Source organism: Sorex fumeus, unplaced genomic scaffold (genome assembly GCF_029834395.1).
Source record: "Sorex fumeus unplaced genomic scaffold, SorFum_2.1 ptg000041l, whole genome shotgun sequence".
Taxonomy (NCBI): Eukaryota; Metazoa; Chordata; class Mammalia; order Eulipotyphla; family Soricidae; genus Sorex; species Sorex fumeus.
In genome coordinates, this window is record NW_026606098.1 from 11,039,323 (window position 1) to 11,059,490 (window position 20,168).

The 20,168-nt window shown below is 58.4% G+C and overlaps 2 protein-coding genes across 5 annotated transcripts; one reads left to right on the forward strand and one right to left on the reverse strand.

The window, feature by feature from the left end:
• Window positions 1-1,053: 1,053 nt before the first annotated feature.
• CREB3L3 (cAMP responsive element binding protein 3 like 3) lies at window positions 1,054-12,803 on the forward strand. 4 transcript variants are annotated; one of them, XM_056119743.1, is made up of 10 exons: window positions 1,054-1,162; window positions 2,059-2,187; window positions 3,030-3,288; window positions 4,484-4,596; window positions 6,500-6,637; window positions 7,934-8,040; window positions 9,982-10,050; window positions 11,373-11,457; window positions 11,660-11,756; window positions 12,194-12,803. In XM_056119743.1, the coding sequence occupies exons 1-10, from the start codon at window positions 1,100-1,102 to the stop codon at window positions 12,511-12,513; spliced, it is 1,380 nt and encodes a 459-aa protein (XP_055975718.1). In that variant the 5' UTR covers window positions 1,054-1,099; the 3' UTR covers window positions 12,514-12,803. The 4 variants fall into 4 exon arrangements, with proteins under 4 accessions (XP_055975718.1, XP_055975721.1, XP_055975723.1 ...); XM_056119746.1 differs by having other exon boundaries at window positions 3,033-3,288; XM_056119748.1 differs by having other exon boundaries at window positions 11,704-11,756; window positions 12,194-12,495.
• Window positions 12,804-14,535: 1,732 nt separating this feature from the next.
• On the reverse strand, window positions 14,536-19,894 carry SIRT6 (sirtuin 6). The gene is given in 9 exon segments (XM_056119751.1): window positions 14,536-14,824; window positions 14,826-14,945; window positions 15,067-15,190; window positions 15,528-15,608; window positions 15,694-15,789; window positions 16,949-17,008; window positions 17,381-17,563; window positions 18,900-19,027; window positions 19,779-19,894. Coding segments are annotated over 9 exon segments (1,065 nt in total). The 5' UTR covers window positions 19,845-19,894; the 3' UTR covers window positions 14,536-14,617.
• Window positions 19,895-20,168: the final 274 nt, after the last annotated feature.

The following is a 20,168-nucleotide window of genomic DNA, read 5'->3' on the forward strand; positions in this document are numbered from 1 at the left end:
GCGAGAGACCCAGGTTCCGCCCTTGGCACTGCCCAATCCCCTAACCTCTTCCAAATAACCCTGTGGAGCGCTGAGCTGGTAGTAATCTTCCTGTACCATTCCTCCCACTCCCCAACAAAAACAAAGCGAGGACAAACGGCTTGATGTGGAAACAAGCGGATATATATTTGGAAACAATGTGGAAACAAACTATAAACTATGTATTTGCCCGATAAACTAGCGGCCCCTGATTCTAGCGCTGAGGAGGCTGGTTATGGTCCTGGAGTCACTCAGGGCTGCGCTTTGATCCCCACTTCCAGCACCTTTGAGCCTGGACCCCCGCCCCCAGCACTGCTTGGGAGCCCCTTTTAAAAAAGATTTAAGGGGCCGGACTGATAGTACAGCGGGTAGGGCGTTTGTCTTGCACGCAGTCGACCTGGGTTCCATCCCCCGCATCCCATATGGTCCCCCAAGCACCGCCAGGAGTAATTCCTGAGTGCGGAGCCAGGAGGAACCCCTGAGCACCGCTGGGTGTGACCCAAAAAGAAAAAAGGGAAAAAAAAAAAACAAGATTTAAAAGGTCTAGACGGCACATGAAGGACAAGGCCTCGTGGGTGGGGGAAATGCTTATAGGATGGAGGGGGGCTCCCCCAAAGACTTGAACTGGTCCCCTTGGAAATGTGCGCGGAGGGCGAGGACCAGTCAGAGGGGATCCCTGGAGGATCTCGGGAAGCTGGATCCCAAGGACGACAACACCGCCGCGGAGACACAGTCCCGGAAAGTAGGGGAGAGGTCATGGCAGAGCTGGGGCGCCCCAGACTTCGGCCTTTGCTCCGGGCGACTGGAAAAGTATAAAGCGGGGAGGGGGGGTGGCGAGAACCACCACACGCACACACAAAAAAACAGCGTGATAACGGGTTCCCCGCCCCTCCCCTAGTGCGCCTGCCTCTCATTGGCTCGACTGCCTGTCCGTCTTCCGTCTCCACCAATCATCTTCCAGGCAGAGGTCTAGGCCCTCCCCGGGAGTATTTTAGCACCTTTTGCGGGTGGTGACCCAGTTCCCGAGACCAGCCCGCAACCCTGGTGGTGGGGGCTGGACCTGCTGCTGCCCAGAGCCGAGATGCAGACGGCGCTGGAGCCTGAGGTGACCGAGCTCTTGCATGGGGACACGGTGGTGGAAAAGGTTAGTCCCGGGCGGTCTTGGGGGGTGGCAGGAGAGACTGGAGGCTACGAAGCACCCCCCTTGCACAGGTGGGAACAATGAGGTCCATGGAGAGTACGCGAACTTGTAGAGCCAGAGACATAGAACAGCAGCTCGAACGTCTGCCTGACGCAACTTAGCCGGGTTTGATCTCCAGCATCCCTTAGGGTGCCCCCCGAGCACCGCCAGAAGTGCTCCCTGAGCACAGAACCGGAGTCCCGCCGGGTGTGGCCCTCAAATCCCACCAAAGAAAATTGATCAAACTTGCAGCCCAGCCCCCACCTGTCCCCTACCTGGGACAGGTTGAAAATACGAAAAGAAGGGCCAAAATTGTAGCATAGCAGGGAGAGCCCTTGCCAATATGGTTTCGATCCCCAGCGTCCCATAGGGTCCCTGAACCCCACCAGGAGTGAGCCCTGAGCACAGAGCCAGGAGTCAGCCCTGAACACCACCGGGTGTGGCCCCAAAACCAAAACCAAAACACACACACACACACACACACACACACACATAAGCAAAAAAGTTTGTTGAATCAGCGAAGTGGGTGGAATCCCCTGGTGTCACTTTGGCACCTGGTACAGAAATGGAGGAACTTAGGAACGTGATCTCTTGCTCCAGAGGGAGGCGCTGGGAAGGTGCTGGCCTGCACATCTTGTGAGCCGGGTTCGATGGCCGGCACCCCACAAGGTCCGCTGAGCACCACCAGGAGTGATCCCTGAGCACTGCTAAATGAGCCCTCCACCCAAAGGGGGGGGGGAAGGAAACAAGAAACGATTTCTTTCCCTTTGGGTCAGCCCGTTTATAGGGATCTGGAAACAGGCACAGCAGGCTGTGGGGCAGGAGCGGGCAGCCCTCACTCCGTCCCTTCCTCACCCCAGATGGCCAGTTCCCTTTGCCCCCTGGGGCCCCTGGACAGCCTGGAGCTCCTGGACCTGCTGTTCGACGGTCAGGACGGGATCCTGAGGCACATGGAGATGGGCACAGACTGGAGACACACTGAGGAACAGGTATGGCTGTGCATCCCCTCAGCTCCGGCCTGGGGTTCAGCGTCCCCCCGGGGCTCCGTCTTAGACAAGCATGTTCCCTGTGAGGCTTCTGCCCTGACCCCCCAAGAGGCGAGTGGTGAGCGGCAGAGGGAACAAAGTTGCCCCGAGACGGGCAGTAACTTGGCTGGGGCCACACAGCAGTTTGAACTCGAGTCCAAACTCGAGTTCCGGAGCTGGAGAGATAATACAGGGGTGAAGGTGCGGGTTGTGCCTGTTTTTTTTTTTTCCTCTTTCTTTTCTTTTTTTTTTTTTTTTTTTTGCTTTTTGGGTCACACCTGGCGATGCTCAGGGGCGACTCCTGGCTCTGCACTCAGGAATCACTCCTGGCAGTGCTTGGGAGACCCCCTGGGATGCCCGGGATCGAACCTGGGTTGGCCGCGTGCAAGGCAAATGTCCTCTCCGCCATTCTATTGCTCTGGCCCCTGTGCCTGGCTTCAACTGGTCCCACATGATGTCTCCAAGCACAGAGTCCGAAGTAGGCCACCACCCCCCCCCCAAAAAAACACAAAAGGTGGCCAGAGTGAGAGTGCAATGGGCAGAGCATTTGCCTTGCATGCAGACAACTTGGGACCCATCCCTGGGATACTGCAGGGTCCCCTGAGCAGCGTCAGGAGTGATCCCCGAGTACAGAGCCAGGGGTGACCCTGAGCATCACCAGGTGTGGCCCCAAAAAACAAACAAAAAAAGAAAGAAAGAAAAGGAAAGGAAAAGATAAAAAGAGTGAAAAGGTCCAGGGAGGGTGCTTGGTTTTCCCAAGTCACACAGCACCAGGCAACCGTCTCCCGCTGCCCCTCTGGCCCCAGCAGGTGCTGCCTTGCCCAGACTCTGACGATTTCCTCAACACCTTCCTGGGCTCCGGGCATTCGGCAACCAGCTCCCCGCAGTGGTCCCCCGCGGCCAGCGACAGTGGCATCTCTGAAGATCTGCCCTCCGATCCCCAAGACACCCCTCCGCGAAGTGGGTCCGCTGTCAACCCCTCCTACCGAGCTGCGCTCCCGGGCCCCTCCCGGCCGCCCGGGCCAGCGCCTTCCCCGCACGAGGCCTCTGTGGCCATTGACCTGGGTGAGTGCTCGCGGCCCCTTCGAGGGGTTCATGGTCAGAACCTCTTGAGACTGAGCCTCCCCCACATTTCCTAACCCCCCCCGCCCCCCCTTGTGAGGCCCAGCTGGGAGCCGCCAAAGCCAGGAGCAGCCTGGGGGGAGGGGGAGCAGGCCGGCTGCTCAGAGGAGATAACACTAGGCCCAAACGACAGCACAGCAAGGAGGGCACCGGCCTTGCACATGACTGACCCAAGTTCGATCCCCGCCGGCCCACAGGGTCTCCGAGCCAGGAACAATTCCTGAGTGCAGAGCCAGGAGTCAGCCCTGAGCACCACCAGGTGTGGCCCGAACTTAAAAAAAAGAAAGTAAATAAAAATAAAAGGCGCCACAAATGAAGTAAAAAGGGTCACAGATGGGGCCGGAGTGCCAGGACCGCAGAGAGGGTCCTGGCCTTTCACGTGCTAAGCCGGGTTCGCTCCCCAGCGTCCCAGAGGGTCCCCCGATCCCCGCCAGGAGTTACCCCTGTGTACAGAGCAAAAGTGAGCCGAGAGTATCACTGACTGTGGCCCCAAAACAGAAAAAAAGAACACATCCCAGCAGGACCTTTGAGCTTGCCAAGGGGGATCATATCTTATGGTGCTCAGGGATACTCCAGGCTCTGTGCTCAGGGATGACTCCTGGCTCTGTGCTCAGGGATGACTCCTGAGATCTCTGGGGGCCCTGTGAGGTGCCGGGGATGGAGCCGGGTCTGCTGCCTGCACAGCCAGGTCCTGGGATGTCTGTAAACTCCAGAGGATGTGCTACGAGGAGTCACTCACTCGAGGCCACACAGCCCTGCCTCCCTCCCCAGAGTCAGGATGAGAATTCTGGGTACCCCATTCCGGGCTGCCCTGGACCTCACCTCCCTCCTCAGATGCCGCCCCCTTCTCTCCACTGCCCTGTCCCAGGGGGGTAACATTCTCCCTGCCGAGTGGACAGCGGCTCCCTTGTCCACTTCCTGATACGTCTGGGTTCCCATCTTCCAGCAGAGGGGACACCAACGTCCCCGCCACGGCTATCCACTTTCAAACCAGGCCTCCGGGGGCTCTAGGCTATGCCTCTTGAGCACTTGGAGTCCAACGGGGAGGCTGCCTGGAGGAGGCGGCAGTAGCAGGGAGGTCAGGGTTGCCCTCCTGACCCTCCCTGTTCCCGTCTCCATCCCCGCCGGCCCTGGTCAGAAATGTGGAGCCCGGAAGTGTACCCCGAGGAGCACGCAGAGCTGGCAGATGCATCCCCACGCTATAATCTCACTGTGAAGGACCTTCTCCTCTCTGGCAGTGGCGGGGACCCGGTGAGCGGGGGGACCCTGTGCACCCCACACACATACCCCAGAGCTGGGGCTCCAAAGAGTCTCATCCCGCGAGACTTGGACAGTTGAATCACACAGGGGGCTGGGGGGGTCAGTGAGGCCAAGCCCTGAGCTCCCTGTTCTCGTGGGCTGGGGTTTAGGAAGTTCCACGAGGGGGAACTGCAGGGAGGGCGTTTGCCTTGCACGTGACTGACCTGAGTTGGATCCCCAGAGCGCCCTGTCATCCCCTGAGCACAGTCAGGAGTCCGTTTTGAGCAGCGACACTTGGCACGGCCCCCCAAAACAAAGCAACAAGAAATGTGTGCCTCAGAGAAGTTGATCCACCAACCCAATGTCACACAGCCAGCAATTTTGTTTGAGGATCACACTCAGGGTGCTCTGGAGCAACTCCCTGCTCAGTGCTCTGGGGGACCCTGTGGTGCCAGACGTCAGACATGGGCTCCCACATGCAAAGGCTGACCTCTGGGCATTTTCTCCCACTCTTTCATTGCGACTCGAAGTCCAGTTTGTCTGACCTGGCAAGCTCCAGGCAGGACTGAAGTGCTCTCCCCAACAGGAAGACCGTGATTGGTGTAGACCCCTGGGAATGCAGGGGAAGACAGGCTGGAGGGGGTGGGATGTCATGGCAGAGCCAGGCAGGCTTCCTGGAGGAGGTGAAACTTCAGCAGGCCTGGAATTCTAGAGGAGGTGGGGTCAACTTTGGGGTTTTTGTTCGTTTGGGAGAGCCGCACTCTGCTGTGCTCAGGACTTACTCCCGCTTCTGCACTCAGGAATCACTCCTGGTGGAGCTCAGGGTTCCATTTGTTAGTGCTGGGGCTGGCACCTGTGCTAGACGCTTGCCAGGCAAACAGCCTCTCCACTGCGCTGTTGTTCCGGCCCCCATGGTCCACCCGGGGAATGAGAATGGGTTACCGTCCAGCAGGAGGGGAGAGAGCAAGAGGATGTGGCCAGGGACCAGATAAAAGTTAACAAATACATATATATATATATATTTGTTGTTGTTCGTTTGTTTCATTTTGTTTTGGGCCCACTCATGGCAGTGTTTAGGGGACCATCTGAGATGCTGGAGATTAAACCTGGTGAGCCGTGTACCAGGCAAGCCCCTTTTCTATTGTAATATATCTCTGGCACCTCAAAAAAACTTTTTTGGGGGGCACGCCCAACAGTGCTCAGCGTCACTCTTGGCTCTGCACTCAGGGATCACTCCTGGCAGTGCTGGGAAACCCTGTGGGAAGCAGGAGATTGAACCTGAGTTGGCTGCGTGCAAGATAAGCTCCCTCCCTGCTGTATTATTGCTCCGCCCTCCACCCCCAATTTTTTTGGGGGGTCCACACCCAGTGGTGCTCAGATCTTACTCCTGGTTCTGTGCCGAAGGGTCCTGAGGGACCATAAAGGATGCTGAAGATCAAAACCCAGGTCGGCCATATTTTAGGCAAGTGCCTTCCCCACAGTCCTATTGCCCCCCTTTTTTAAATTTTTGGGTCACACCCGGCGATGCTCAGGGGCTACTCCTGGCTCTGCACAGTGGCCACATGGGGTGCCGGGGACTCAAACCAGGGTTGGCTCCGTGCAAGGCAGATGCCCCTTGTTGCCCTTTTAAGCCTCTACAGAAGCCGGGATTCTTCCCTGGGTGCTGATGTGGATTTTGTGTTCGATCCCGGGCACGGCCAGGTCCCCAGGCATCCTGGAAGTGACCCCCAGCCCCCAGAGATAGATCTTCAGCCTCCCAGGAATGGAATTTGGGGTCGGGGGAAGGGCTTGTGCCCTGCGTGCTGGAAGCTGGGTCGCATTGCGGGGTTCTCAGCTCGGGTGCCCCCTTAGCGTTTCCCAGGGGACCGCCTGCCCTCCCCGACGCCGCTGTCTCTCTCCCCGATTCTCCTGGCAGCAACAGCATCACCCCACAGCCCCTCACCTGCTGCGCCCCGGAAGTGGACACAGCCAGGAGCTGGTGTTGACGGAGGATGAGAAGAAGCTTCTCGCTAAAGAAGGAATCACGTTGCCCACCCAGCTCCCCCTTACTAAGGTGAGCTGGGATGGGGGATGCACGGGGTGGGGGTGAGGGCAACAATTCTTAATCTATTTCCCCGCAGCTGCCCTGAGGTTCCCTTCAGGGCTCAGGTATGTCTGGGTAAGTCGGTCACCTGGTAGGGAGCACCGCCCTCTGCCGTCCAGCGCGAGGTAGTGCAGGGGAAAGGCACTTGCACGCCGCGGAACCAGCATCGCCAGGCGTGCACCAATCTCTAAAATAATCAAAATAAATAAAAGCCTTCGGGCCGGAGCGATAGCACAGCGGGGAGGGCGCTTGCCTTGCACGCGGTGCCCGAAATACCATAGGGTCCACCGAGCACCATCAGGAGTGATCCCTGAGTGTAGAGTCAGGAGTAAGCCCTGAGCGTCGCCACGTGCAGCCCCCAATCCCACCCCAGACCCCAAAAAGCACTTTCCAGGCCAGCCGGGAGCTCAGCTGGGCTGAGGGACCTGGGACACCTACTTTTTCTTCTTTCTTTTATTGGCTTTGGGCCCACCGGCAGTGAGTCGAAAAGGTTATTTTATTCATGTGATTATTTATTATGATTTTGTTTGTTTGGGGGGGCACACCTGGCCGTGCTCAGGGGTTTTGACTCTGCATTCAGGGATCAGTTTTGGCAGGGTTTGGGCGCCTCTCGGGGCTGTGGGGGATTCAACCCTGGTCGACCACGTGCAAGACTAGCGCCCTCCCCGCTGGACTATCTCTCCTGGTCCAGGTTTTTTATTCTTGAAAAGTGCCGGGTGCACTACCATTTTTTTCTAGTTTGTGACCACTTGGAGAATGGGCTTCCCCTTCCCATGTTTCCATCCGCGCCCCCCAAATCACATACAACAGACAGAGGCTGAGGGTTGGTGTGGACGCCCTACACGGTGGCCCTCCCCAGCGGACCTGCTTTGCGGCGCCTTCGGCAAAACAGCCGTTGGACAGTGGCGGGACATTAGGATATTGGCGGGTGCTGGGGAAGAGATGGCCAGGAGGGGGCGCAGTGGCACCGCTGCGCCAGACACACCGCACACTTTTCCTAGAGATTGTGCAGAGTCAGCGAGCAGAGGGAAGCTGGTGTTTAATTCCTCAGGGCTCTGCCCCCCAGGTTCCCTGGGAAGAGGATGTTTTGAGCTTATTTGGGTTCAGGCCACAAAGCAGACAGACCTTCGAGACGCCCTCAACCGCCTCCCTCCGTGTGTGTGTGTCTATACCTGGCGGTATTCCGGGCTCTGCTCAGGAATCGCTCATGGTAGGGCTTGGGGGACCCGACTCAGGCCCCAACCTCCTCCCGCTTTTATTGGGCAGAATGAGGAGCGAGTGCTGAAAAAAATCCGCCGGAAAATCCGGAACAAGCAGTCTGCTCAAGAGAGCCGAAAGAAGAAAAAGGAATATATTGATGGCCTGGAGACCCGGTAAGGGTTGTGGACCATAAGTGTTGTGTGTGTGTGTGTGTGTGTGTGTGTGTGTGTGTGTGTGCGCGCGCGCGAAGGGGGGGGAGTACCATACGTGAGGAAGTTTGAAGCCCAGAGAGAGGGGTGCAATGTGACTAAGCTCAGGGTGTTTAGGGGCTGTCAAAATGTTTGTTTTGCTATCTGTCTCACTCTCTGAGATGTTTTACATGAATTGCAAGAGTGTAAAGATACCCAAAGTCCTGTGAGGGTTTGGAGAGAGGAGAGGGGTCCCTTGATCTTTGAGAAGGTTCCAGATGGACAACACAGAGTGAAAGTGAGAATTTAAAACTAAAGAATTTAGGGCCTGAGGGCCCAGAACAAGAGTCCAGAGTTGGATGGGTGCTGGCTTTGCATGCGATTGACCCAAGTTCAAACTCCAGCACCCCGGATGGCCCCCTCAGCCTGCCAAGAGTGATCACTGAGCACAGACACAGGAGTAAACCCTGAGCACAGCTGGGTCTGGCAACAAAATAAATTTTAAAAATTTAAATGTTCAGCGGGTAGGGCGTTTGCCTTGCCTGTACGTGGCCAACCTGGGTTTGATTCCCAGCATCCCATATGGTCCCCCGAGCACTGCCAGGAGTAATTCCTGAGTGCAGAGCAAGGAGGAACCCATGAGCATCGCTGGATGTGATCGAAAAAGCCACTGCTCTGTAGCACTGTCCTCCTGTTGTTCATCGACTTGCTAGAGCGGGCACCAGTAATGTCTCCACTGTGAGGCTTGTTGTTGCTGTTTTTGGCATATCAAATATGCATGGGTAGCTTCCCAGGCTCTGCCATTTGGGTGGAATACTCTCAGTAGCTTGCCAGGCTCTCCGAGAGGGACAGAGGAATCGAACCTGGGTTGGCCGCGTGCAAGGCAAATGCCCTACCCACTGTGCTATCACTCCAGCCCCTCCATTTTACTTCACTTTGTGATTTATTTTTGGTTTGGCGGCCACCCCAGAGGTACTCAGAAGTTACTCCTGGCTCTGTGCTCAGGGATCCCTCCTAGCAGTGCTTAGGGGAAAGCTTTGGGATGCCAGGGCTCAAAGCCGTGTGCCAGGTAAATGCCCTCCCCGTTGTGTTATGGTTCCAGCCCCTAATGTCTCTTTTTTTTTTTTTAATATGAGATGAGCTGGTGTGACAGCACAGCAAGGAGGGCGTTTGCTTTGCAACCGGTCAACCCAATTCAATCTCTGGCATCCCACAGGGTTTCCTGAGTACCACCAGGAGTAATTCCTGACAGCAGAGCCAGGAGGAACCTCTGAGCATTGCTGGCGTGACCCAAAAAGCCAAAAATAAATAAATAAAATAGAAGTATGGGGCCAAAGAGATAGTACAGAACATTTAAAAAAAATTTTGGCTTTTTGGGGGGCTGGAGCGATAGCACAGTGGGTAGGGCATTTGCCTTGCACACGGCCAACCCAGGTTCGATTCCTCTGTCCCTCTCGGAGAGCCTGGCAAGCTACTGAGAGTATTCCACCCAAATGGCAGAGCCTGGGAAGCTACCCATGCATATTTGATATGCCAAAAACAGTAACAACGAGCCTCACAGTGGAGACATTACTGGTGCCCGCTCTAGCAAATCGATGAACAACAGGAGGACAGTGCTACTGCGCAGTGTAGCACTGTCCTCCTGACCCAGGTTCGATTCCCAGCATCCCATATGGCCCCCCGAGCACCGCCAGGAATAATTCCTGAGTGCAGAGCCAGGAGTAACCCCTGTGCATTGCCGGGAGTGACCCAAAAAGAAAAAAAAAAAGAAGTAAAATGGAGACATCACAGATGGGACAGCATGACGTGATTCAGAGGCATGGTCTGCCCGAAATTTCTGCTCCTTCCGCATCTTTCCGGGACCTGACCCTTCACCTGCTCCTGGTGGGTTGATGAATGATGGTTCATGGCATTTTGTCCCTCCAGAATGTCCGCCTGCACGGCCCAGAACCAGGAACTTCAGAGGAAGGTCTTACACCTCGAGAAGCAGAACCTGTAAGTGTTGTCTCATTGAGGACAGAGGATGGGAGGAGGTGGCTCCTGGTGGCCCTAGTAGCAGGGAAGCCAAGCCTCAGCTGATGCTTCTTAGGGCTCCACTGAGAGGAGGGGATTTGGGGCTTTCAGGGTTGTAGAGGAGTTCACTGGGGTGAGTGAGGGTAGGAGTGGAGGGTATGTGCGGAATGTATTCTTAATGGTCAAAGGCTAGAAATACTGAGTGTAAAAAAACATAGTGGGGGGGGGCTGGAGAGTTAGCACAGCAGGTAGGCTGTTTGCCTTGCACACAGTCAACCCGGGTTCAATTCCCAGCATCCCGTATGGTCCCCCGAGCACCACCCGGAGTAATTCCTGAGTGCATGAGCCAGAGTAACCCCTGTGCATAGGCGGGTGTGACTCAAAAAGAAAAACAATAAAATAAAAACAACAACAAAAAAACTCACAGTGAGGGACTGGTGGGGAGCAAGGGCACTTCTTTGCACCCAGCCAACCCAGGTTCCCATAGGGTCTCCTGAGCACCACCAGGACTAATTCTTTTTTTTTTTTCCTTTTTGGGTCACACCCGGCAATGCACAGGGGTTCCTCCTGGCTCTGCACTCAGGAATCACTCCTGGCGGTGCTCAGGGGACCATATGGGATGCTGGGAATGGAACCTGGGTCGGCCGGGTGCAAGGCAAACGCCCTCCCCGCTATGCTATCGCTCCCGCTTCACCAGGACTAATTCTTGAGTGCAGAGTCAGGAGTAACCCCTGAGCATCGCCCTTGGGTAGCACTGTAGCACCGTCCTCCTATTCATCGATTTGATCGAGTGGGCACCCATAACGTCTCCATTGTGAGACTTGTTACTGTTTTTGGCATATTGAATATGCCACGAGGAGCTTGCCAGGCTCTGGCATGTGGGCGGGATACTCCCGGTAGCTTGCCAGGCTCTCCGAGAGAGGGACGGAGGAATCTAACCCGGGTTGGCCTCGTGCAAGGCAAACGCTCTACCCGCTGTGCTATCGCTCCACGCCACCGGCCCAGGGTGTGACCCAAAAAGAAAAGGAAAGAAAAGGCCTTCCTGGGGCTGCTGAGGAATGTGCGCTTTCAGGAGTCCGGGATGCAGGAGTGGGTACGGCCTCCAAGGTGGCGCCAGATGGGCTGTCTGTGCCTCTGGGGTGTTGATGGGATGGAGGCCGAGGAGGCGAGCCTGGGCTGGGGGGTGCCACAGGGCTTATAGAAGGAAGGAATCTAGCCCGCAGCCAAGCATGGGCACCACAAATGGGCTGGGAGCCAGATTCCTCTTCCGGGGGGGCTCAATCAAGGTTCCTGCCCCACACCAGGTCCCTTTTGGAGCAGCTGAAAAAGCTCCAGGCCACCGTCCTCCGGTCCACCGGCAAGTCAGCCCAGACCGGGACATGCATAGCGGTAAGTCTTGCACCTCAACTCCACGCCGCCCCCAAAACAAATTGGGGTCCTGGGTAGGCCTTGGAGGTGGGCGGGTGGGGAAGTTGTGGCGGCAGGGACTCAGCCCTGAGCCCCAGCTGAAGTATCATCCAGTGTCCTGGGGCTCAGTTCCCTGTAAGACGGGCATGCTCAGGGGAGGGGGACCCCACCCCGTCTCCCCCAGGTCCTGCTGCTCTCTTTCGCCCTCATCGTCCTCCCCTCCATCAGCCCCTTCACTTTCCACAAAGCCGAGAACCCCGGGGACTTCGCACCGGTCCGAGGTAGGTGAGCTGGGGGGTGCCACCCCCCTTTCCTTCAAAGCCCCTTCCCCCCACCCTGTGGGTCCACCTTATCCTAAACCCCCTGTTTCCCTCACGCTGGGTCTCGGGAAGGGGAATGTGTGTCTCGGGCCAGTCAGAGGGAAAGATATTCCAGACAAACAAACCCCCAAACAACAAACAGTATATATACAGGCTCCTGCAAATCTGGAACTTCACAGAGAAGAAAAATAGTGAAGGTGTGGAACGGAGGGAGAGAAGGTGGGGGGATGACACGGGAAGAGGTGAGGAGAGTAAATAAACACAGCAACAACATGCCCTGAGCAAGCACTGACCCTGGCTCAGAAGGGACAGCCTCTGCTAAGGTCCTGGGGCAGGAAAGCTAGTCTCTTGGCAGTGCATTTGCTCCCCAAGGCTCATCACTCATCACCCCCTTCCAGTTTTCTCCAGAACTCTGAACAACAACGCTGCATCCCGCGTGGCCCCGGACACTCTGCCAGGTTCAGAAGGCTCAGGAGACCTGCCCCAGGGGAGCACACCCCAGGAAGGGGCCCCAGGAAGTCCCAGGACGCACTGGGAACCCCAGGACTGGCTGGATCTGAGCAACTCAACTGAGCAGCTGAATAACTTGAGCCTGATGGCCGTTGAGTTCTTGGGGAGGCTGAATCTGGCCTTTCTGCTGGGCTGGGCCTCGCCTGAGCCCGCGCTGGGCCAGGGCCTTGTAGGGTTGGAGGCTGCGGTGGCAGGGGAGGAACTCTGAGCAGCACCCCTAGAACGCGCCCTCCTCTTCCCCCCACCTCGGGCCTTGCGGCTGGAAGGGCCAGCAGGCCTGGACATTGGAGGTGAGCCGGACAGACAGACAGACAGCGGAGAGGCCAGAATGGCGAGCCGAGCCCCGCCCCCCCCCCCCCCCCCGCGTTCGGGACTATGGGATGATCAGCCGCTTTGGGGGCGGGGGGACACTCGGCCTGAGAAACGGGTGGACCCCGAGGGCACACGCGCGCGCTGAGCTCCCGGCCTGGTGCTGGAGACGCCGCCTTTGCAAAAACGCCCCAATAAAAGGATTTTGGCACAAAAGACGTGGCGCGCTGGGGCGTGGGGCGGGGCTGAAGCTGCATCTGGAGGCGGCCGGGCCGGACAGCCCGGGGTGGCGGTTCCTCCCTCCGCCTGGTTGGAGCCGGGGTGCGGTACGCGTCTTCAGCACCTCGGAGAGCGGCAGGCGCGGGCCTCCCGGGGCCGGCTCAGGATCCGCGGCCGCCGGGAGCCCTTCAGGGGCTGTTCTGTGCAGGGGGTGGGGGTGCTGTTGGGACGGCTGTCTTCCCGGGGTCGCTGGGCGACCCCCGCTTGCTGCTTCTATCATAGAGAAAAAAGGTGCCACGGAAGGCAGCGGTAGTGTGTTGTGTGTAACTTCCATTGTGACTACTTGCGACCTTTTAGTTCCAGACAGTCCCGGAGGGAAGGCACTGTCGCACTGTCCTCCCGTTCGTTGTTCATCGATTTGCTCCAGTGGGCCCAGTAACGTCTCCATTGTGAGACTTGTTGTTACTGTGTTTGGCATATTGAATACGTGTCACGGGGAGCTTGCCAGGCTCTGCCCCGCGGGCGAGATACTCTCGGGAGCTTGCCTGGCTTTCCAGAGAGGCAAGGGCGGAGGAATTGAACCCTACTGGGCCGGTCTGGCGGCTTGCAATGCAAACGCCCTACCCCTACAGCTGTGCTATTGCTCCAGCCCGGCAGGAAGGCAGATGCTATAAAGCCAGCACATGGGGATGGAGAGATAGCACGGAGGGCCAGGTAGTCAACCTTGCAGGCAGCCGACCTGGGTTTGATGCCCGGCAGTCTATAGGGTCACCCAAGCCCTGCCAGAAACAATTCCTGAGTAACCCGGAGTAATCCTTGAGCATTGCAAGGTGTGGCCCCAAAACCAAACCAACCAACCAAAAAAAAAAAATCCCTTGCAAATAGGCATGCCATGGCAAACAGGGCTCCAGGATGCCAAGCTGTTGGCATCACCCTTATTTTTGCTTTTTAGGTCACACCCAGCGATGCTCAAAGGTTGCTCCTGGCTCTGCATTCAGGAGTTACTCCTGGCGTTGCTCAGGGGACCATATGGGATGCTGGGGATCAGACACGGGTTGGCTGCGTGCAAGGCAGATGCCCTACCCACTGTGCTATCACTCCAGCCCCTGGCATCGCCCTTCAAAGCCCCCAGGCTGTAACTCCAGGGTGCAGGGGTTCCCCCTCCCCCAGCCCCTCAGGGCACCAGAATTCCACAGACGATCGTGGCTTCGAATTAAAACCAGACTCAGGTGCAAGTTGTTTTTATTGCATTGAAGAAGTTTCTGGAAGCCATTGAGCCCATGTCCCTGTCTCTTTGGCTGCCAAAGGCAGTGCAAGCCTTGGGGGTCTGTCACCAAAGGAAGTCTGGATCCTTGAACTAGAGGGGGATTGTCTGGGGGGCCCTGCCTTCCTTCCCTCCCTGACAGGCCTTGAAAGGAGTTTGGGGGAGCAGTGTGGGGGCCCAGGGGAGCTGAGAAAGTGAAAGCCCTTGGGCAGGAAGTGACACCTTCCCCCGCCACTGCGCCTAGTTGGGGGGGAGGGGCAGGGCCTGGGGTCTCAGCTCCGGGAGGGAGGAGCCTCCCAGAGAGGCTTCTCAGCCCCATGGAGACCCTTAGAGCCAAAGAAAGAGATGCAGATTTCTGTGGTGTCTGAGGGGGAAGCCCAGCTCTCAGCACCCTGCATTGCCCTGCCCTGCGCCCTGGACAGATCCAAGTAACAAAATGAGAGCGAGAGCGGTAAGAAAAAAAAAAAAAAGAATTCAGGGTTTTTACAAAACAAAGTCCCACCCTCCCCGGAGCCCCTGGTCAGCTGGGGTCCACCTCAGCTTTCACCCTTTTGGGGGACCTCTGGGGGGCGGGGCTGTCCGGTCGCTCCCTTTTGGGGCTGGTGGGCCCCGAGCCGTTCTGATGCGCGCAGGGCGCAGCCTGGGGTTCTTGCTTGGGGCTGGCGGCGGAGGCGGGAGCTTCGTCCTTGGGCTCCAGTTTGGGGGCCGGCGGGCGGGGCAGCGGGGGGCAGCGCGCGCTCCACCACGTGGGGCCCGTCCCACGCGGGGATTTCCAGGCCCAGGTGCTTCATGAGCCGGCTCATGACCTCGTCCACGTAGCCGTGGATCCGCAGATCGGCCTGGCGGTCCTACAAGGCGTGGGGGAGGCCTTTAGCGGACGCAGGGGCGTGTGTTTGTCGGGGTGGGGGTGGCACGTGGGAGTCCTGGGCAGGGCCCCGAGAGGTCGGGGCTGGGCTCCGCAGCACTTACGTGCTTGGTGGGCTGCAGGTTGACGATGACCAGCCGGCCACCTCGGCGCTTAGTGGCCAAGGGTAGGTTCCCGCTAGGCCGGATTTGCAGGGACGTGCCCAGCGTGATGGACAGGTCTGCGTTCCTGGGGACAGAGGCAGAGTTGTCCTGGCCACACCCCAAGGGAGGGTCTCCGCAAGGCTCCTCCCCCAGGCCGCAGGGGCGTGGTCTCTGCAAGGCTCCTCCCTCAGGCTGGAGGGGTGGGTCTCTGCAGGGCTCCTCCCCCGGCTGCAGGGGTAGAGTTCATGCAGGACTCCTCCCCAGGCTGCAGTCATGCTGGGCTCTGTCTGAACCCCAAGCCCAGGGCCATGATGGGAAGGTGAGCTCTGTGAGGGCCCCCTCCTCCAGGAAGCCTCCCCTGCAACCTCCAGTGCTCCTGCACACCCCATCATCCCGGCCCCGGGCTGCTCTGGAGTTCGGACCTGCTGGCCTCATCAGCGAGAGTGAGGTCCCGGTCTGGCAGGGCATCTTCCCAGTCCAGAATGGTGTCTCTCAGCTCACCCCTGTGTTGGCAGGGTGGGGAGTTAGTCCACATGGCTCTCTGGGTGGGGGAGGGGCAGCTGCAGGCGGGGGTGGGGGTTTACTCACCTGCAGGCCCGCAGCCCCCGGGCCTTGGCCACAGTGCAGAGCCGGCCCGTGGCCTTGAGGCCCATACTGCCCACTACGGTGTCCCGGACGTACTGCCTGTGCCAGGAGCAGGGGAGGCGGGGTCAGGCCCATAAGCCCGCACCCAGCACCCAGGTCCCCATCCTGCAGTCCCACCTGTGTGGCTCTTGCTCTCTGGGGAGGGGTTGAGGGAGCCGTCTCCCCAGGAAGTGCGGGTTGCAGAAGAAGAATTCGAACCAGATCTGACACACATTCAGAATTCCAGAGGGATGAATGATTGACACTAGGCAATGATGGACAGGCCGGTGTCCTGCCCCCGGAGGCGGGATTAGCCAAAGCCCCGCCCCTAGGGGCGGTCTCTGTATTCCTCTGCATCCTCCACAGATGCCCCAACCCCCCTCAAGGCGTCCACCAACAAAACAGAGAAGGAAGAAGGAAAAGCAAACCATGGAAATGGTCCCCTGGGCCAAATACAGACTTCTCCCTCCTTTTCTTTTCTTTTTGGGTCACACCCGGCGATGCACAGGGGTTACTCCTGGCTCTGCACTCAGGAATCACTCCTGGCCGTGCTCAGGGGACCATATGGGATGCTGGGAATCGAACCCGGGTCGGCCGTGTGCAAGGCAGACGCCCTATCCGCTGTGCTATTGCTCCAGCCCCCTCCCTCCTTTTCTTATTGGGGGCGGGGTAGAGTTCCCAAGCAGTGTCAGGGGACAGGGTCACAGCGGTGATGTTCAGGGGCTATGCCACGCTGGGGTGAAACTAGGGCTGCACACATGCGCAGAGAGCATGCTCTTCTGATTCCTGCGCGATCTCCTTGGCCTCGCCCCCTGCCTTTGTCAATAAAGTTTTATTGGTACCCGCTGTGTGTGGACATGGGGGTGCACGCTTTCCTGCTACTGGGGCAGCACCCCAAGGACCCAGACAGTCTGGCCCCCAGGAAGGGGTCTCACACCCCAGTATTTCAGAAGGGACTAGGGTTCAGTCTTCACAAAGACGGGGTCAGGCTCCCTCATAGCACTGGCCAACGCAGCTCAGTCTGGATACCCCTGCAGGACCCCAGAGGAACTTGTCTGGAAAGAGGGTCCTTGCAAAACCGGTGCCTGGTGAAGCACCGTGTCCTCCAAGAGGCAGCCCAGGGCCCAGGCCTGGCACATCACAGGGTCTACCAGAGAGTCCAGCGAGGGGAGGGACAGAGAAGGGCCCAGCCCCGCCCTCCAGCAGGGCCCGCACTCACGTCTTACACTTGGCACACTCCTCTATGAACATGTTGCCATGAAGCTCCGCCAACTTGTCCCTGGAGGAGGAGGAGGAGAAAGGGGTGAGGGATGATGGAGTGTGCGTCAAGCCCTCCTCCTCCAGGGAGCCTTCTCAGATTCCCTCTTGGAGATTCCTCCAGCTTCTGGGTCTGCCCTCCTGCAGGGTGCACAGTATCTGTTTCCAGGCGTGACCCGGAGGAAGGAAATCCTAAACTGCAACTGGGATTTGAAATCCCACAGCTGGCTTGGGAAGGTCTGCAAAGGGCGGGGGTTGAGGGTGTCTGTGCGCAGGAGGGTGTTTGTCCGCTTCTGCGCGCCTTCGCTCACCACATGGTGCCACAGAATGGGCGGGGCTGCCCTGGCGTCCACTGCACAGGTGGGCAGGGGGTCACACCCCCCGGCAGACTGACCTGGGGAAGCCGGAGCGGACGTGCAGCCCGTCCACATTCTGGCTGACCAGGAACTGCAGCAGCCCCACGCGCTGCAGCTGCACCAGTGCCATGTGCGTCAGGCTGGGCCGGGCGCTCTCGAAGGTGGTGTCGAAAGTGGGGGTCAGGCCCCGCTCCTCCATCGTCCACACGCCATGGGGGCCCCTGAAGGCAGCAGGTATGTGGGGGAGACGGTGGGAGACGAGGGGTGGGCAGACAGACGGGGAGGGCAGTGAGGAGAGAAAGTGAGAGGGGGGTGGGGGGGAGGGAGAAGTGGGTCATGGGTGGAAGGAGAGAAAATGGGGTGCACAGGCAAAGCCACCCCCACTTACAGCAGGCAGAGCCACATGCTGGGGGATACTGGGGTCCCTGGTGTACCCACACTTTGCCTCAGGACAGTCCCTGATTATGGAGGGGCAAGGACACCCTAGGAGGTCATGCTCTGTGGGGCTGACAGCCGCTGGGAGAGCAAGGCAGTATCTTTGAATTTGATACAGATGTGTGTGTGTGTGTGTGAGAGAGAGAGAGAGAGAGAGAGAGAGAGAGAGAGAGAGAGAGAGAGAAAGAGAGAGAGAGAGAGAGAGAGACCAGAAAGGTCCTTGAATTTGATACAGGGGTAGGGGTGTGTGTGTGTGTGTGTGTGTGTGTGTGTGTGTGTGTGTGTGTGTGTGTGTGACCAGAAAGGTCCTTCAATTTGATACAGGGTGTGTGTATGGGAGGAGGGGAGACCAGAAAGGTCCTTGAATGTGATACAGGTGTGTGTGTGTGTGACCAAAAAGGTCCTTGAATTTGATACAGGGGTGTGTGTGTGTGTGTGTGTGTGTGACCAGGAAGGTCCTGGAGCGCCCCACTGTGGCAGCTGGGACCCAGGGCTGGCAACTCAGCACTCAGAAAGGCCTCTCTGGGGCCCATCAGTTCGAAGCTGAGGGCACTTGGGGTATTGCTGGTTTTCACACTCTTTTACAAGAGATGAGACAGGTTCAGATGGTTAAACTGTTTGTGATAAGTAATAGAGAAAAAAGTATCTGGGGAGGGAAGAGAGACATAGTCCAGCGGGCGAGGCGCTCGCTCGCTTTGCCTTGCACGTGTCTGACTTGGTTGGGTTCACTCCCTGGTATCCCATAGGGGACCCTCAGCCCCGCCAGGAGTGATCCCTGAGGCCGGAGCCAGGAGACAGCCCTGCGCACAAGCTGGGTGTGACCCCAGCAAAAGAAAAAGAAAGAAAAACATCTCCGGTTCCTGGGGGCCAGCAGGTAGGGTCCCAGACGTGGCCAACGCCCTCGTCCAGAATCACCAACTCCCAGAAAGGCCTCCGAAAACTTGGAAGGCTCCAAAGAGAAAAAGGAAAACTAAACGATTGGGTAAGTGGCAGTAACGTGACCGACCCGGTTCTGGCCAATAGGATGTGCCTGGAGTGTCGGGTGCGCCTTAAAGGGGCCGCCTGACCTGGACGGGTCCTGACCAGTCCCTAATCCCCGAGGGATCCCTCATGCCCCTGGACCTGAAGTCGGGGATGCCTGAGGCAGTGCTGATGCCCGCGCCTGTGTGGAATACCACGTTGGTGGACTGCCAGACCAGCTGCGCCAGCTCCCACACTTTCCTCTCCAACTCCTCCGGAGGGTCGAAGATCTGCGGGGGTGGGGGAGGGATGAGGATGCAGAAGGTGGGGAGGGATGGCAAGCGTGTGGCCTCAGTGCAGGGCCTAGGGGGGCACTGTAAGGGGAGGGAGCAACCTGAGCTTCGCCTCCAAGGAGGGGAAGCCCCAGAGAAATGTAGGCGAAGGAGGGGCATAGGGATGGGCGGAGGACTCCAATCTTGTCGCCGCCCCCCGAGGCAGGGAAGTAGACGGCTCAGTAGGAGGACATTAGCACAATAAACGGGGGGAAAAGGAAACGATCGGGAGTCGTCTCCCCACTGCGATGTGCGCATCCAGCTGTCGGCTACCCCGCCCGCACACACTTATTAGAGCCAGTATCCAGCGAGCGCTCACTAGTCACCCGGTCTAGAAGTTGACAAATGCACGAATCAGAACTAGATGATATGGAGTCTGGTCCCCACCAGTTCGCCTGCGTTGACAGGGGAGACCCACAGTGGCACAGAGAGTGGTGGGCTAATGCCACCCCTCTAATTGGGCCCCACTCGGGATCTCAACACGTGCACAACCCCCCCCCCCAACACACACACCGGGTCCTACCCTGGGTCCCAGCCCAGCTGTCCCAGGGTGCGGGCCGGGAAGTCCCTCCCATTGTCTAGCCTTTGAGCCTCTTGAGATTCCCACAATGCCCCAGGGCCGCTCGGCCCCGCCCACCCGCGGGCCGCTGGGGTGGGGGAGGGGCGCCAGTGGGGCCCCACCCCCACCCCGGTTCCTGTCCGCGCTCACCTCGGGGAGTCCGCACTTGCCCTTGTCCGCGTACGGCGAAAGCCCCGCCGCGTAGTTCACCGACATCCTTCGCCGCCCTGCCGGGAACAATAAAGTTTCCCTTGTTGCGGTCGCTTCCGCCGGAAAAGGGGCCGGGACAGAGAGAAAGGCGGAGCCGCGCGTTCCGCGCTCACGCGCTCGGTGGCCCCGCCCAAAGCGCATGCGCTGATGCCGCGGGTGCCGTCTTAACTGCTGGCAAGGGGCTGCCCGCTGTCCGTCGTTCTCTCGTGTGTGGGGCGGCAGAGGTGCCCTCCACGCGTCTTGAATCTGGGTTGGCTGTCCCCGTGTTCATTCTACCGGCACCATTCAAATGAGGGGCACTTTTTTTTTTTGGTTTTGGGGTCACACTCA